The sequence below is a fragment of the Buteo buteo genome, chromosome 15, assembly GCF_964188355.1.
Source record: "Buteo buteo chromosome 15, bButBut1.hap1.1, whole genome shotgun sequence".
In the NCBI taxonomy this organism is placed as follows: domain Eukaryota; kingdom Metazoa; phylum Chordata; class Aves; order Accipitriformes; family Accipitridae; genus Buteo; species Buteo buteo.
This window is the reverse complement of record NC_134185.1, coordinates 25,895,214-25,910,172: the sequence shown is the minus strand read 5'-3', so window position 1 is coordinate 25,910,172 and position 14,959 is coordinate 25,895,214. Positions and strand designations below refer to the sequence as shown.

Genomic DNA, 14,959 nt, shown 5'->3' with positions numbered 1-14,959 from the left:
TGTCTTGAGACGAAGAATGGACGGCAACAGGTAGAGGTGGGATGAGGCAGAAGGAACAAACATTTCGCCTGCACAGCTGGGACCAACGACAGAACGAGGTCAGGCTGGTTTAGCTAACCAAAGAAAAATAAGACTAATGGTTAGACGGAGTCTTCCTTCAACAGCACATCCATTTACCGTATTTGTAACGTGCATTTTTCTGTTGGCAATGGTGTAATACAGCAGCGGGCTCTGGCCAGCGCCAGGGCTGGAGCACGCCCCTTGCTCCTGGGAGTTTAGCTGTGTGCTCAAGGCTGGCTGGCTGATAGAAGATGCCTTGGCCGGCCTGGGAGCTTTTCGAGAGAAGGAACCTCAGCAGGAGCTCCCCAACATTTTCTCGGTAGATGCTTTTAGGCTGAGGCGCTTGCATCTGGCCCCCGCCTGAGCTGCAACCCCCCGGGTGTTGCAGCCCTGCCCACGCCTGGCCTTGGGCCCCACTGACCCATCCTCCGGCTCTCACTGCACCCTGATGACCCGGACCGGTGCTTCTTCTCTCACAGTGTCGGAGGTACGGGCACGATTGAGCTCTGTTGAGCTGGCCACCCATTACTGCTTCTTAACACCCTAAACCTTATCAGAATTACAGTATCAAGATTCTTTCTATTATGTTTGTAAAATCATTCCACTTACCCGCTTGCTTCGTGCAATAGCTGTATCACATCATTCCGATCCATTTGATATGCTGCATAGTTGATATTTTCAGTAAAGTTCTTTCAAAACCAGCCCTTTGGAGTACCTTTTTTCTCCCTGGAATTGGTGGCAGGAACTCCTTTGTCTCTGACTTATGGCTGGGGGTCAACAGTGGTGTCGTTAAGTGTATCCCAAGCAATCAGTATGTGAAGGACAACAGCAGAGAGCTGTAGCCATCACAGTCTAAAAAGGAAAGTGAGGCTGGTCTGTAGGAAGACGAAATATGTTGTCTAAGACCCACCTGATGCATTAAAATGAACGTATACTTCAGCAATCCCAGGGCTTCCCCAGATCAGTGTGGAGCACCTACATAGCTGAGGAGCCACACTTCCAATTTATTGTCCTTAGCAGCCCTCCTGGGTCAGATTCAGAAACCCTCTGGCCTCAGGTTAGGTGAACTACATTGTAGTTAATGACTTCATCCTCCAACTTTCGTCTGATCAGTACTTGAATTAGTAAGGGGTAGTGATTGGAGCCTACTGTCCATGGTTTATTAGCACACTGTCCTTGCAGTGTTAACACATACGCCTGTATGAAGAAAATAACTTTTTATGTAGCCTGAGGGCTTCTTTCATCACTTTTCATTTAGAGCAGTTTCTGAGAGAGTGTTTTGCTGGAGTAAGAAGATCAGCACAAAACTAATAAAGCAAAACTTGGAAGATACCAATTTTTCTTACAGCAGTGACACATTACATAAATAAACCACTGTGTAATCCAGTAAGATAATAGTTTTCTCAGGACGCAGGTTGCTGCCATCTGCCCTTTATAGAAGGGAGGTTTTTTTATATGGTTGCTGGGAAGGGAACTTCTCCAAAACCAGCAGCTGGCAATGGAAGTCTTCTGCAGACCGCCCCTGAATTTCCCAGCTTTTTGGAGACGCCGTGGCTCATTTCTGGATTTGCGTGTCCTCTGGATGCTTGCACACATCACTTCTCTGGTCTGGCTCTCTCAGAGGAGGCAATGCATTCCTAGTGACTTGATCGGAGATGTAAGTTACAGTAGAAAATATGGCACAAAACATCATTTTAGATTGAGGTTAAGACGATTCTTCCTTGCCTGTTTCATTGTTCATCGCCGTGGGCTCCTTAAGCATATCCAGCTTGCAGGCACTGGGGACTCAGGGTTGAAAGGCACACTCTTTCTTTTAGGTGACCTCCTTAATACCGGATGAAAGAATTTACCACATTTTTTCTGGCAGAGTGTCCTGTCGTGACCAATGCAAATACAGTAATTGTGGCTTGCCTGAAAGATCATTATGCCCGAAATTCAAAATATTTCCTGATTGTACTCTCCTCATTATAACGTTTTCCATCTGGTGTAACTTCAGCCAGTTGTCCCCTGCCCAGTGACCCTGCGTGGCTCTCCTAGATCCCGAGCGTACAACACCCTGTATGTCGTACATCCAGCCATCATACGTGTTCCCAGGTCTGTGACTTTTGGCACAGGATCAGCTTTCTGATACTTGATCAGGCATTTGTCTGCCCTGAGGGATCCTGAACGCTGCCCATTGCCAGAGCGTGAGTTTCTGTGTTCTCACTGCTGCTCAGACCAGGTCGTTTGGACTCGAAGCACATGCTGTGCTCTGGCTCGGTCCCTCGTGGGGACACTGGGGTGCAGCCATGCTACAGAGCAGAACTGCCATGAGTGAACAAGCCAACAGCAAATAATAAAATCAATTAACTGGTCTTTTAGCATTTACCTGGTCTATAGCTTATGAAAAGTGTTTGTCAGGAAATGTGTTATTTTATGAAGAAAATACAGCACTGTATTTTCATCTTTGACCCAGAACTGTGAAGTGAAAATAATTGCTCTCTAGGCAGTTCAATTGATTTGAAATGTTCTTACAGAAGACTTCCTATATAGTTGTCTATGTATAGATTGCAGAATGCTTTAGAAAATAGAAGGATAAAATGTGTTAAAGGCTCCTTAGCTAGCTACAGATACGTAAAGGTATTTTAGGTTAAAGAATCTTTTTGGTTTTTACCATAAGTAAAGAAAAACCTAAATTCCCTTGCTAAAATTAAGACGATCTCTATACTCGCTCACAGCATGTGGAGATCACTCCAGGTCTATGCCCGCTTCAGGCATTCAGTTAAACATTTGCTGATTTGTTAAATTCATTCCCATTTAGCAAATAAACTTAAGATCATTACTTCTCATTAAATCTGTGGGCTTAAGCTCGGACAAAATTAGGTCTTTCCTAATACTTGTCTAATTCAGCCTTTCCCACCTTACAGCGATGCTGTTTTGTGGGGTTTAGCGGCTCATGCGGTGAGCCGAGGAGCAAAGGTCGCTCAGCACAGAGCTCTTGGCAGCGCTGGAAATAGAGGCTGTACACGGGGGTGTCCGTCCAGCCCTGGCACAGCAGGGCTGCTTTAGCCCTGGATCTGCATCCAAGCCCAACGAACCAATGCTCTTTCCTTTGAACTTCCAGTGCACTTGGTTATGGCCTCTCTTTCCAGGCTGCATTTTGATCTTCCACACATCTTCTTTTCTTTTCGGGCTTACCTGCTAGCCTCTGCTGAAGCCATCCATACCCAAGCTCTGCACCGTACGTCAGAGAGACCTTGCATGTAAAAAAATCACTGATGCTAGCTGTCATTGTGTGTTATATATTTGCATCCACACGTAACCTTAAAATTTCCTGGTTTGCACTAAATTTAAAAACAATATTTTTCTCTGTTTTAGTGGCAAAAGTCACATTTTTGTTATTTGAGACCACCTGCCAAAAAGAATTACTTAAAGCTTACGCCTGCTCTAGCATTTCCTGGTTTTAGCCTGATGCAGCCCAGCCTGATTTCTAGGGCATAACTTTTAGTTTACAGTAGTCAGTGCAGGATCAAATGTGGGGCATTCAGAGAGGCTGCAGTCCTCCAAACATATTTTTTCCTCCTTCCCTCTGAGATGTCTGAGTTACCATATGCAGACTACATCTGGTATCTGAGCTTCGTGGGGCAAACCTGGCAGGGCAATGGTGCTGTGGAGGTTGTGGTCGAGGCAGAATTTAGCCAGGAACAGTTAGCTTTATCCCTACAGGTGTGTATCCATCCGTCCACCTGTGCTTTAGCCATATGTGCATTCTGCCATATCTGCTTGTCTCTAGATGATCGTATTGACACCATTTCCCATAAACTATAGACTGGCACTGAGATACGTTCACAAGTCTTTTTCTATACTCCTGTAAAAGTGCTTTTTAACAGCTTATGAACAATTTTTTTAAGCCAGAAGAACGTTTCCAAGCTATTCACACGTGCCAGTAGCGCTTTTATTTTTGCCTTAAGTAAAAGCCATCAAGGTCTGTAAAAAGCCGAGTGGAAAATAGCGCTCTACCTTACAGCAGGCAGGAAAACCAGCCGGCGATCATGGCTCAAAAGTCCCACAGTTGATTATCTTGCAGGCTACCGTAGGCCTTTCGTTATAGGTAGGTACGACTTCCAGACTCTGGAGGACATCCGTGCCCTCGATCAGTTGCCTACGGGAGGAGAAGGACACATAGGATCCGTCTCCGTCCAGAGCCACCTCTGCGGCCTCTGGCTTGTGCGGGGCTGTAATAAACCCAGGCGCCGCTTTCCTACTGACAGGCTGCACCCGCTCTGCTCTTTAAAAAGTTGTTATTCTCAATGAGGTTGCAAATGCCATCAGTTCTTGATTAAGTAGCCTCTAGCTGGCGTTTTAGGAGAGGTGAAAATACTACGGCTTTATACAGCTACATTTATTAAAAGAAAAAACTTTGTACCGCGTGCCCCAGCTACAAATGGCCGTTACTTTTGAGGAGAAAGAAGTCGAGAGACACGCTGTCAGAAGTGACAGCCTTAGAAGTGACACCCTGAGAAATATCTTTCGTTCCCTTCGCTCACAACGCCAACCTGAATCCTGAAAACAGCCCAACACTTTGCAATCGTTACGATTTTCAGCCTGTCCTGCTCCCACGCTATGGGAGCATGAGCTGTGCCTCCTGCAGGCGCCGGCACGGCGATGGATGCCAGCAGTGCTCGGGAAAGCTTCACACCATATCCCACCCCATCCCGGCGGTACCAAGCGGGGAGGACACTGCAGGTGGCCCTTGCCCAAGCAGGGACGTCAGAAGGACGGAGAGACCAGAGCTGGAAAGTGCCCGGCTGTCCTCGTCATATGCTGTGGCTGCTTTTTGCTCCCTCGGGATTAAACCCCCACCCAGATTTAAGAGTCTCTGGCTGTAAGATCAAGGACCCTGCACCTCTCAGATTATACAGAGCCGGTGTCAAGGCTGAAACTCGAGGTGAACGCTGCTGGCTATAAGTATATCCAGCCAGCAATTGCTTTTGGTTTGTTCTCTGTAGGTTAAATGGTTGTGCTTTTCGCTTCCTTTAAACGTGCTGTCTTTCTCCATGATGCGGTTACGTGGAAACTGCACTTGCTGTGTGGTAATACGTACGTATTTCATTCTCTTACAGCAAGCAAACAGCTCAGAGCAATAATCTCCCTTATTATATTCCTGAAAATCTAACCATCTTAACAGGGTCGGCCCCATACGTTAACTTAGTGAGAACAAACTCCCAGCGTGCATTCGCTAAAATAATTTCTTCCAGCTCGGGAGGCCCGGAGGCTTCGCTTAACACCCCCCTGTCCCTCGGGGCCCACCTTCAGCTGACACCAAGCTATGCGGCCATCAATTTGTAGCCTTCGTCCTGGAGAGGCCCCGGCAGCTTTGCCATAGGGTTTTCCAGCTTGAGCAAGCCAGGCCAGGGCAGAGAAAGGGAGGGATGGGTATCATCAGGTGCTGCAAATTTGATTTGTCCATCCTCGCCCTGGCCAGAGGCATCCATCCGCGTTGCAGCTGCCCAAGGGATTTCATGGATGCTTCCTCCCGGGCAGCAACGTCCCGCGGGGCCAGGGCGAGCTCCCGCGCAGCGGCAGCGAGCTTGTGCGTACTTACCCGAAAGCCACGTATTTTTTGTCCAGGTAGGGAGCTGGCTGGAGGGTGATGTAGAACTGCGAGGCGTTGCTGTGGCGGCCCTTGTTGGCCATCCCAAGGACCCCTCTTCCCTTGTGACGGATGGAGAAGCTTTCATCTAGGGAAAGAGTTTGGGGATGAAAGGCCGCAGTTGTGTTGCTCCCTTTGCTCCTATTCCCTTTTGCCAGCTCCCGCAAGCTCCCCTTTCCTTCTTCCCCGCTCTCCCTTTCCCTTCTCCTTTTCCCCCAAAGGTCTCGTTGACCCTCAAGAGGGATGACTGGGGAAGGATAGGCGTTAGGTGTGGTTGGGGTTGGGGGATGATGGCAAGGACTTGATTCCTTCTTCTCCGTGGAGGGAGCCCGGCTACGAGGTGGGGAGCAGGGGGTCCACTGATCCTGACCTCCTCCGTCACCCGCCTCTGGTCTGATCACACTGAGCTGTCAAGAGCCCCATCGAGCTCTCAACAAGCTTGAAGGAAACTAGAAATATTTAGATTTTATTGTTCTCTGATTTTTTTTTAAATTCTTTTTACCCTGTTTGAGTGCCTTTCTCAGAAACTGATTCATAAAAATGGTAATTAAATTTTAACTGAACAGCTACTCCCTGACCACTGCCTTGCGGTTTGCAAAATGACTTCAGCAGACTAATTTTGGAGCAGGATGCTTTGTCCAATGACATGACGCTCCAGCCTGAGTGATTCTCTGTAATTACCTCAGTCCTTTCAGCTCATTACAGTAAAATGCGGTTGCGTCCCATTAATTTCAGCAAGCGCTGCGGCGCCCAGATGCGTGCCAAGCACGGAGTCTCCCAGAACATTGCTGGCTGACAGAGGCATCTCTCACCCTTTTCAGATATCGAAGATATTTGTCCTCTGCCCTCAGTGTAAAACAGTTTTGCGGGAAGTACTGGGAAAGCAATCTAAGCCTTAAAATAGAAAGGCATACCCAAGGGAACACCTTTCTCAAGGATGAAAAGCAACTTTTAATTAAAAAGGGGGAGGGGAAGAATTAGCAATCCTCTCCTTCAGTACATCAACACGTGGAATATGTGCAGTATGGGTAATAAAACTCTTCCAGGGACACTTTCAAGGTTGACAGATTCCAAATTAAATCCACCGTAAAATCACTTAAGCTATTTTTGATGCATTGTCCCCTTCCCACGTGACATGGCAGCTTCTTTCCCGGGTGGCACAGGGAAAGCACAAGCTCTGCCTGGAGGAGGAGGATGGAGCTGGGCTGGGGCTCCGTGCGGCAGCCGGGCAGCGCGCGTGGGGCCGTCGTGCTCCTGTATGCAGAGGTGCCCACGCACGCTCAAACTCGTTTTCTTCCACAGGCGATTCCTACCCGAAGAGAAAGCACGAAGGGTGCGAGAGGTGCACTAGCACAAATCCAGTGAGTAGCATTGCTGGAAAAAGAGGATTCACAAGCTTTTAAATCCTCGGTGACATCCGCCTTGCAAACAATTTAACAGCCAGTCCTATTTTTTCCCGATACCAGCTCCTGTTCTTTCTGAGATGCGTGCGTCCCGAGAGTCTAGGCTTGCTGCTATTTCAGGAGCTCCAGCGTCAAGGAAGTGATTTTTGCCCTGTCCTGCCCACTCTAGGCAGCCCGTAGCGTTCACCCCCTTAAATCCCGCACGCCGGGCTTCCACCTCCCGCAGCTTCCCTGCCCGCCAGCGCTGCGACTTGGCCGGGCAGAGCGGGCTAGCGACCCGCCTCCGGCCGGGATTTGGTCCGTCCGTCCCGGGGCCTTGGAGGTGAGAGCGGCTTCTCCTCACGAGTGGGCTCTTCAGCCTCTTGGGAAAGAAAGTTTTCAGCTACGCTTGGCATTTCTGATCTCACTGTTGGCTGCTGCCCAGCCTGCTCAAATGTCACATCGTTTGCGCCATTGGCAGTGGGAAAGCTTTTATGTTAAGGGAGCATAAATCACTTTCAAAAGTGCTTTAGCTGTCATAAAACTTCTTTGTGGGTAGCGTTAAATCTAAACAGAAGATCCCAAACGTCTGTGTCAATTATATGGGTTGTTTTTCTTAAATATCGCACGTTACAATGTTCTTTTTTTTTACATTTTATTACTTTATACCCGTATGGGGGAACATTTTTTGTTAAACTTAGCTTATGTTTGTCATTTCTTGACTTTCATGGTTTTATGTGAGACTGAGAAGTAACTCCCCTTTCATCCGCAGAGTCACGTAGCTGCTGGCAGCGATGCCTGCGGTGTGCCCAAGCCTGAAAAGCTGCCCGAGGTCCAGGAAATCTAGAGTTCAAGCCGACTTACTTCCATTGCTTTAAACGCATTTAAACAAGTGGTATCAGGTGCCTGGAGATCTGTAGCTAATCCACTTCTGCATTTCTAAGGTCCCACCCACGAGGCGAGTATTTGCCGTTTGTAGGCAGCGGGCGACCACCAGCCCTCGCTGAGGCAGGGAGAAGGGGCTGGGGGAGCTGAGCCCCGGGCAGGGGACACCAGAGGAGGGGGACAAGGTTACGGATCAAAACGTGACCTCGCTAAAGCAGTCTGCTCATGCTAATACAAGCGGATAACGATTCTGACTGAAAAGCAAACCCTTTTGCTTTAGGGAAACGAAAAGATTCCCAGGTTATTTTGTGAATAAGATCAGGTAAACAACTCGATTTTTGTGGAAACTTGCCGTTTTCGCAGTGAGATAGCTGAGGAAACATACCTTCAAAGGTGGGGCCGTAAATTGACTCTCCTCCATCTCCCTTTCCAGTTGTGATGTCTGCAGGGTAGATAAAAGTAACCATCAGAGACCAGGTTTATCACAGGCGTTATCGGGAGTTGTCGGCGAGCGGCTCTGCCGAGGTCAGACGTGGGTTGCGCATCAGCCTGAGGGAACGACTGCGTCCATCTTCCTGTTATACTACGAAAATGTTAACAGACCTTTGCTTCCATCCCAAGAGATGGTCTCTCTATGGAGAACTACTTCGTGGGGTGCATTGATGGCTGCCCCTCTGAGAAGGTCCAGCATCTCCTGCTGGGAGAGCTCCTGCAGTGGCAGCGCCCAGCCGAGGAGGGGACGTCCTGGAGAAGGACGGCTGGCAGGGGGAGCAGGGTTAGAAGAAGGAAGGGTGAAAATGCAGCTATTATGGTGCTATTATGGTGAGTTAAGACCACTAACTTGTCTAAGAATAGAGATTTGATAAGACCGAAATTCCTGTTGAACCAGATTTCTGATGAGTGAGGCACTAAAGCAACCTTATGCATCTATTTTTAAATTTATTTTTTTTTAAAAAGAAGTCTGGTTTTGTTACTTTAGTTACACATTGTCTTACACTATCAGGTTATGGTCAGTCCTCTACAGTAGCAAGCTTGTAATTTTAGGTTGCTTTTATGAACTACATAGGCATCTGCATAGTTATTCATGAAAAGTAGGTGGTGTATCTTCAAAGTATAAACTTGAAATGTATTTACTCACTCACAGTTGGAGCAAGGCAAACACAGCTAGGAAGTACAGGTAGGTAAGATGTATGATAGGCCAAAAGGGAGTAATGAAGGAAATACCTTCTGATACACTCAACTACCTTGACTTCCCTGCGGATGTCAGTCGGGCAAACTGCGTGACCCATCGTTCCTGGTGCCGTTCTCCTTGGTGCCACACTCCAGGCACTGAACTGGCGTTCAGACAACTCACCCCCACGTTTGCAAGGGTTCTGACACTTGGCTAAATGCCTCCCTAAGGTAATCACTCTATAAAACAAGTAATATGTTTTCCTATGGATATCCTTAGTTTTTTCATGTTTCCAATTAGTTTCCTAATCACTTACCAAAGAATGTCATGGAAAAGAGTTTTAATGTTTTCAATTAGTTTCCTAAATTCTTTTGAAAAACTCTTGGATAATCAAAACAACAAATTATCTAAACTTTTCCTATGTTTAGAAAGTGAGATGGCTAAAAGAGAAAATGTTTTCTGTTTTTTATATATATATATTAATTAAGAGCTTGTCCTGCAGAGATTAGCTTTGTCATGCAGTTCAGCTCTGTCTCCGTGGATGAAGGCTATTATTCATGCAGATCATCCCACCCTCACTTCTGCTGGAACTTGGATTTACTCAGGACACCTGGAAACTCACCTCCTCCTTGGATCCACCCGTTTTTCACAAGGCGATGAAAAAGGGAGTTTTTGTAGGTGAGCTCTCGGCCGTCGCGGGGAGACTTTGCTCCTCCGGCGCACAGGGCACGGAAATTCTCACAGGTCCTGGGACACGCGTCTGAAAAGAGCTGCAAAAGTGAGAAGAGGAAAAAAAATGTGTGAAATTCCTAGCTGATGTCCACTGGCCGGATTTCCGTCCCCCCTCCTTCAGCAGGTGAAACCAGCGCGCTGGCTGTGCTTGTTCCTCGCTTTTGCTTTTCTCCTCTGCAACGTACCTCAAACAGCAGCCTCCCGACGGGCTGTTCCTCAACGGCTATCTCCAGGTACACGAACACGTGCTGTTTAGAGCAGAAAAACAACCGCAGTGAGGGAAAGGCCAGCTCTCTGGGCTGCACTCGCTTCCTCACCCAGGCCAGGGTCCAGCTGCCTGGCGTGAATGGTCTCAGAAAATGTCCGTGGGATTGTCAATGCACAACAGCGTTCCTACTATTTTTTTTTAAATAAACAAAAAAGCAGAGGATGTTTCACTTCATTCTGGGCAGAAATAATCCCAACAGTGTGTTAAAAGCAAACTACTGGGCAGGGCCCGCTTCTTCATCTCGCATTTATTTACATGCCTATCGCAGCCCATAAAATACAGGCAGGAATAAATGAATCCGCAGGAATAGCGGCCATCCCACCAACACGGACATTTCTCACTCTTCCCAGGCAGCCTCAAATCCGCGTGCAATCGATGCTGCATCTTCTGCAGTATTCATTTTGGTATGACATTTTACTTTCCTCTGCTCTCAATCCCGTGTCAGCGCTGGCAGCGTCGCACCTCACGACACCACGGCATTTCAGGGGGTTTTGGCTGGGAAAGGAGAGGTTTGGCAGTTGGGCTTTTGGTACCCAAGAACAAGGGCGTCCAGGAATTTTGGTAGCTAAGGGCTGGGCGGTTTGGGATTTCAGAGCCGCGCATTCGCAGGATGGTCAGCAAGGCGCTTTGGTCAGACTGTCCAGCCCTGTAGCGGTTAATACGAGTTGGGCATCAGGGCTAGCGTTTGCCCCTTCCTGGCTGCCCAGAGGCACGGAGGCTCTGCCGTCCTCAGCGGGGGCTGCTCCCCATCAGCCCCTCCAGCCCCGACCCCACCGTCACGGGGCAGAAACCGAGAAACTGCCACGGCCGGGCTCGCTCTCCTCCCTCCTGGTGGTACCTGCCCTCTCATCCGACAACCTCGCCAGCCACTTACCTCGTACCTTCGGGTAAAACACTGCCACTTGCCTGGCTGTTTTTCAGATGTTTGACGTAGAAATCCTCAGCGATCGCTCGGTAAAGTGCCTCGGGCTTGAAGTCGCGATAGCCCCACTCGTGGTAAGACCGCTCGAGCAGCTCCTTCTCGTCCCCCAGCAGCTGGCCGTCGACGAAGCACATCACCGAGGAGGCATAAGCCCACACCTCACCTCTCAGTTCCTGCGTTACAGAGGGACGACAAAGCCTCCAGGGATTAATTACACACTTAGTGAAGCAGCAGGCAGTAATATCCACCGCAGGCACGGTGGCCTGTGGTATTTTGATGCCTTTCCTACTTTAAAAACCACAAATCCCGCCAACTGGAAGGGACCGGGCAGCAGCTTTCGGTGAGGGGTGCTGACGTCGCACGCAGGGACGTACCCTGAAGGTCTGGATCCTGCTGCTACGGGACGTTATCGTGACAAGAGTCATCTGGGTGTCACTTTGGGGCAGCTCAGACTGAAGCAGGAAAAGCGCCTGGAGAGCCCCATCCTGCCTTGAGGGTCTCAGAACGTTCAATAAATTGGGGTGGAAAAGCTCCCTCGCGAAATCTGGGGGTGGCTCGGAGCTGGGAGGAGGGCTGCAGCCCCAGGGAGAGGACTCGTGTCTGAAACAACCTCAGGACGCAAGAGTTACCTTCTTTTTCTCCTGTAAATATTCACGCCATGCAAATTCCGCTAACGGCTGTATTACAGGATCTGCAAACTTCCTTGGAAATTTCAGCTTCAGAGCCTGTATTTTCAAGGTGAGGAAAAAAAAAAAATTTGTTTACAAGCAGTTTAATACCCTCCCACACTTTACCCTACCACGGCTTGTATTTCACTCATGAACTACAACCTAAGCCACGTTCTAATCCAGTTATTGCTCTGCACCCCTCACGCCTCTGGCCTAATTCCCGACACTTGCAGAAGTACACGCAAATTGCTCTAAATCCCTGTTTGCGGATGTAGCGGGCGTCTTGTTTTTCTAGGAAAGGCTGCTTCACAAATATTACTGAATTATACTGGTAGCCCCCCGCCCCCCACGTGAGGTGGACGTAAGCGGTGAGATATTCAAAGACGTTGCTGAGCATCATCAACTGCATTTTTTGCACGCATTCTTGCATGCACGGGGGGGGGGCACAGTCCTCTACTGTCCCAGGAGATTGGACCCAGGGCTTTGGGGCGAGCGAGTGGCTCGGTGACGGCTGCAAGGTGGATGTTTCCAGACCCTGTTGCTTGTACTGTTGCCTCAGGAGCACACCGCTATTTAGATATGGGACATTCCTGTCCATCAATTTAGCCTTATCTCCATGTGGGCTGTGGCAAGTGCCACAAGCTGTGGCTCAAAGCCAGCCGAGCTGGCTTTAAAAAGAATAAAGCAAAGTGACTTTCTATTCAGCTCATGGTCCCTGTTGCTGTCGTTGGGATAGTGGCTGGAAAAAAAAAAAAAAAAAAAGGAAAAAAAAAAGGAAAAAAAAGGGGAAAAAAAGGAAAAAAAAGAAAAAAAGGAAGAAAAGGAAAAAAGGGAAAAAAGGAAAAAAGAAAAAAGAAAAAAAAGGAAAAAAGGAAAAAAGGAAAAAAAAGAAAAAAAAAGAAAAAAAAGGAAAAAAAAAAGGAAAAAAAAAAAAGGGAAAAAAGCCAAGAAGCACACATCCCCTGCAGCTATCAGCTTGGCTTGTCCTTAGGGCTGCTGATAGATTGCAGAGCTTCGTCAGCTGTAAATAACGCTGGGGAACAAGCCTGGCAGATAAACTTTTACAGGCAGGGAGGGCATAAAGGTCAGCACTGTGCACCCCGCAGCAGGCTGTGTGCTGCGCATCTGCCGCACAGCCGAGCTTCTCACGAAAAGGCTGCGAAACCCCGTGAGGTTTGCAGCTTTTTGCTTTCTCATTTGCACCGGCAGAGCTGCATTAAGGACTTGCCAGAAGCTGCCGAGCGAGTCGGGCAGAGCTGCGATGTGCATAACACCTTATACAGCATTGCACAGCTGCAAAATTTCCTGGGGATGCAGGAACGAGGATGCTGCAACAGAGACCCCCTGCCCCCAGCAGCACCCCATAAAGCCTCGGTGCCTGCACCCGGCAGCACCGAAGAAGAGCGGAAACCCAAAATTCGGAATATTTTCTTTCCAAGAGCCTCCGCCGCGCGCAAGCATTCTTCTGCTTATTTACTTCCAGCCCACGCCGCTCCCCGCGGCTCCCAACCCGGCGCTGGGGTCGAAGCCCGGGGTTTACCTCCGCCGTGCACTTGGCCACGTGGAAAGCCGGATCCCGGAGCATTCCCACCACCGTCAGAGCCACCGGCACCCACCGCGGGCCCATGGCTCCCCGGCCACCGCCAGTCCGAGTCCGTCAACAGAGCCCGGCTCCACGGCAACGCCGGACACCAACACACACACACACACAAAACAAAACCCCCGCATTTCTAAGCGCTTCCCAAGCAGTTTCAACCCTGTCAGAGTGTGGGAAACGCTCCGATTCCTGGTTTTCCCTGAAGGAAGGAAAATGAGGTTACACAGAAAGCATGCGGCGGAGCAGAGGACTCAAGCCAGCTCTTTCCCGAGCTCACGAGGGATGCCGTCAGTACGGGTTCATTTAAAAGAAATGATGAATATCCTGTTGCTAACGGTGGCTAATAGCAGATGCGCAGCAAAAAAGCGGTAAGGATAAGCAAACACGAGAGCAGCGCTTCCCCATTACGCTCCCAGCCTCTGCTCATGGATTTCCCGGTACCTTTGTGTTTAATTCCCCTTGGTGGCTCTTTTTCACGTGAATTTCTTTGCTTTTCAGACAAATGTAAAAATCCGGACCAGCAAAATCCCGTGGCAACGAGATTTACAGCTTAATTACACCCCGTGTAAAGCGTGCGTCTTTTTGATGCGGAAACTCCTACCCAGGGCTGGATTCACCGGGCGCTGCCGAGACATCGTTCCCGCCGGCAGCCTGGGCAGAGCGGTGCGGGGCAGGGACGGAGCGGTTCCGGAGAGGTCACGGCTCCCGCAGCGAAGATTTGTGCCATCGCGGCGGTTTCGTGCCCTTTCGGCGAACGCAGCACGCGCACAAGCAGTTTTGTGGGACAGCTGTAGGTTCGGCACGGGCTTCTGTCGGCACGCCTGGGTCAGGTCACTTTTCGTCTCTGAGGAGGGTGAATTTTAGGAGACACCGGTGTTAGAAGCGACAGAACTGAACTGTGTGTCGTGCCAAAAATTGGCGTAACTTTTCGTGACGTGGTGGAGCAATGGAACAATCGCCACATCCCTGGGAAAAACACGTCTTTGACGTGTCAAAATCCTATTGCAGATGAGACAGTTGTGATTTTCACGCAGAAAATATGTTCTGCACAACAAACATACGTTAAATACAATAAAAACTGTATTAATTTCTCATCTTAATAACAATGTGCACTCTTCTTCTTTTTCAATTGTATATCCAAATGGCTTTACAAAGTGCTAAATTTGTACGTAACCACAGAGTCAGAACCAGAAAGCCTATAGCCTCTTAGCTAGAAGTTTCTCAACTACCCGGGCCCATAAAAAATTCAAACTGAGAAAAATCACAGGTTGCAGAGGGCTCCCCCATGTAGCCCTGAAGTTCCTCTGGTCCGTGTGTGGCTCAGTGAGATTTTCTTAAAAGTGATTCATTAGGGCAACACTTTTCTAACTATTTTGTTGGGATTTGCAGCAACGTTGGATTTTAAGAGCTCCATCCTCACAGTACCAGAGACGGTGAAGATGATCAGATTCAGAAAGTTTAGCCACCACAGCTGCTCCCTTGCCTGAAAGACCCGTGTGCAAGAAGTTATCATTTCATATTATGAAGTTGTCCCGCTGAAAAAATGCAGAAAACTGAGGGATATTGGACAATTTGGACAACGGGACATATTAAAGTCCTATGGTAGACAAGGCAGTTTTAATTTACACGCAGATACTGGATG

The 14,959-nt window shown here is 48.7% G+C and overlaps 1 protein-coding gene across 4 annotated transcripts; it reads right to left on the bottom strand.

The window, feature by feature from the left end:
• Positions 1-548: 548 nt before the first annotated feature.
• PPIL6 (peptidylprolyl isomerase like 6) lies at positions 549-13,472 on the bottom strand. 4 transcript variants are annotated; one of them, XM_075046825.1, is made up of 9 exons: positions 13,261-13,472; positions 11,682-11,777; positions 11,037-11,225; positions 10,048-10,110; positions 9,753-9,900; positions 8,345-8,401; positions 5,645-5,780; positions 4,060-4,201; positions 549-912 (listed from the first exon to the last, which is right to left on the bottom strand). In XM_075046825.1, the coding sequence occupies exons 1-8, from the start codon at positions 13,345-13,347 to the stop codon at positions 4,090-4,092; spliced, it is 888 nt and encodes a 295-aa protein (XP_074902926.1). In that variant the 5' UTR covers positions 13,348-13,472; the 3' UTR covers positions 549-912; positions 4,060-4,089. The 4 variants fall into 4 exon arrangements, with proteins under 4 accessions (XP_074902926.1, XP_074902924.1, XP_074902925.1 ...); XM_075046823.1 differs by lacking the exon at positions 549-912 and adding an exon at positions 921-2,364; XM_075046824.1 differs by lacking the exon at positions 549-912 and adding an exon at positions 921-1,933.
• Positions 13,473-14,959: the final 1,487 nt, after the last annotated feature.

Coding starts and splice junctions, on each gene's coding strand:
- PPIL6 (XM_075046825.1), bottom strand. CDS start 13,347: ATGGGCCCGCGGTGGGTGCCGGTGGCTCTGACGGTGGTGGGAATGCTC. Junction 11,226..11,681: donor ATTTACAGGAGAAAAAGAAG/GTAACTCTTGCG, acceptor TCTGTAACGCAG/GAACTGAGAGGTGAGGTGTG. Junction 5,781..8,344: donor TTACGGCCCCACCTTTGAAG/GTATGTTTCCTC, acceptor CTCTTTCCCTAG/ATGAAAGCTTCTCCATCCGT.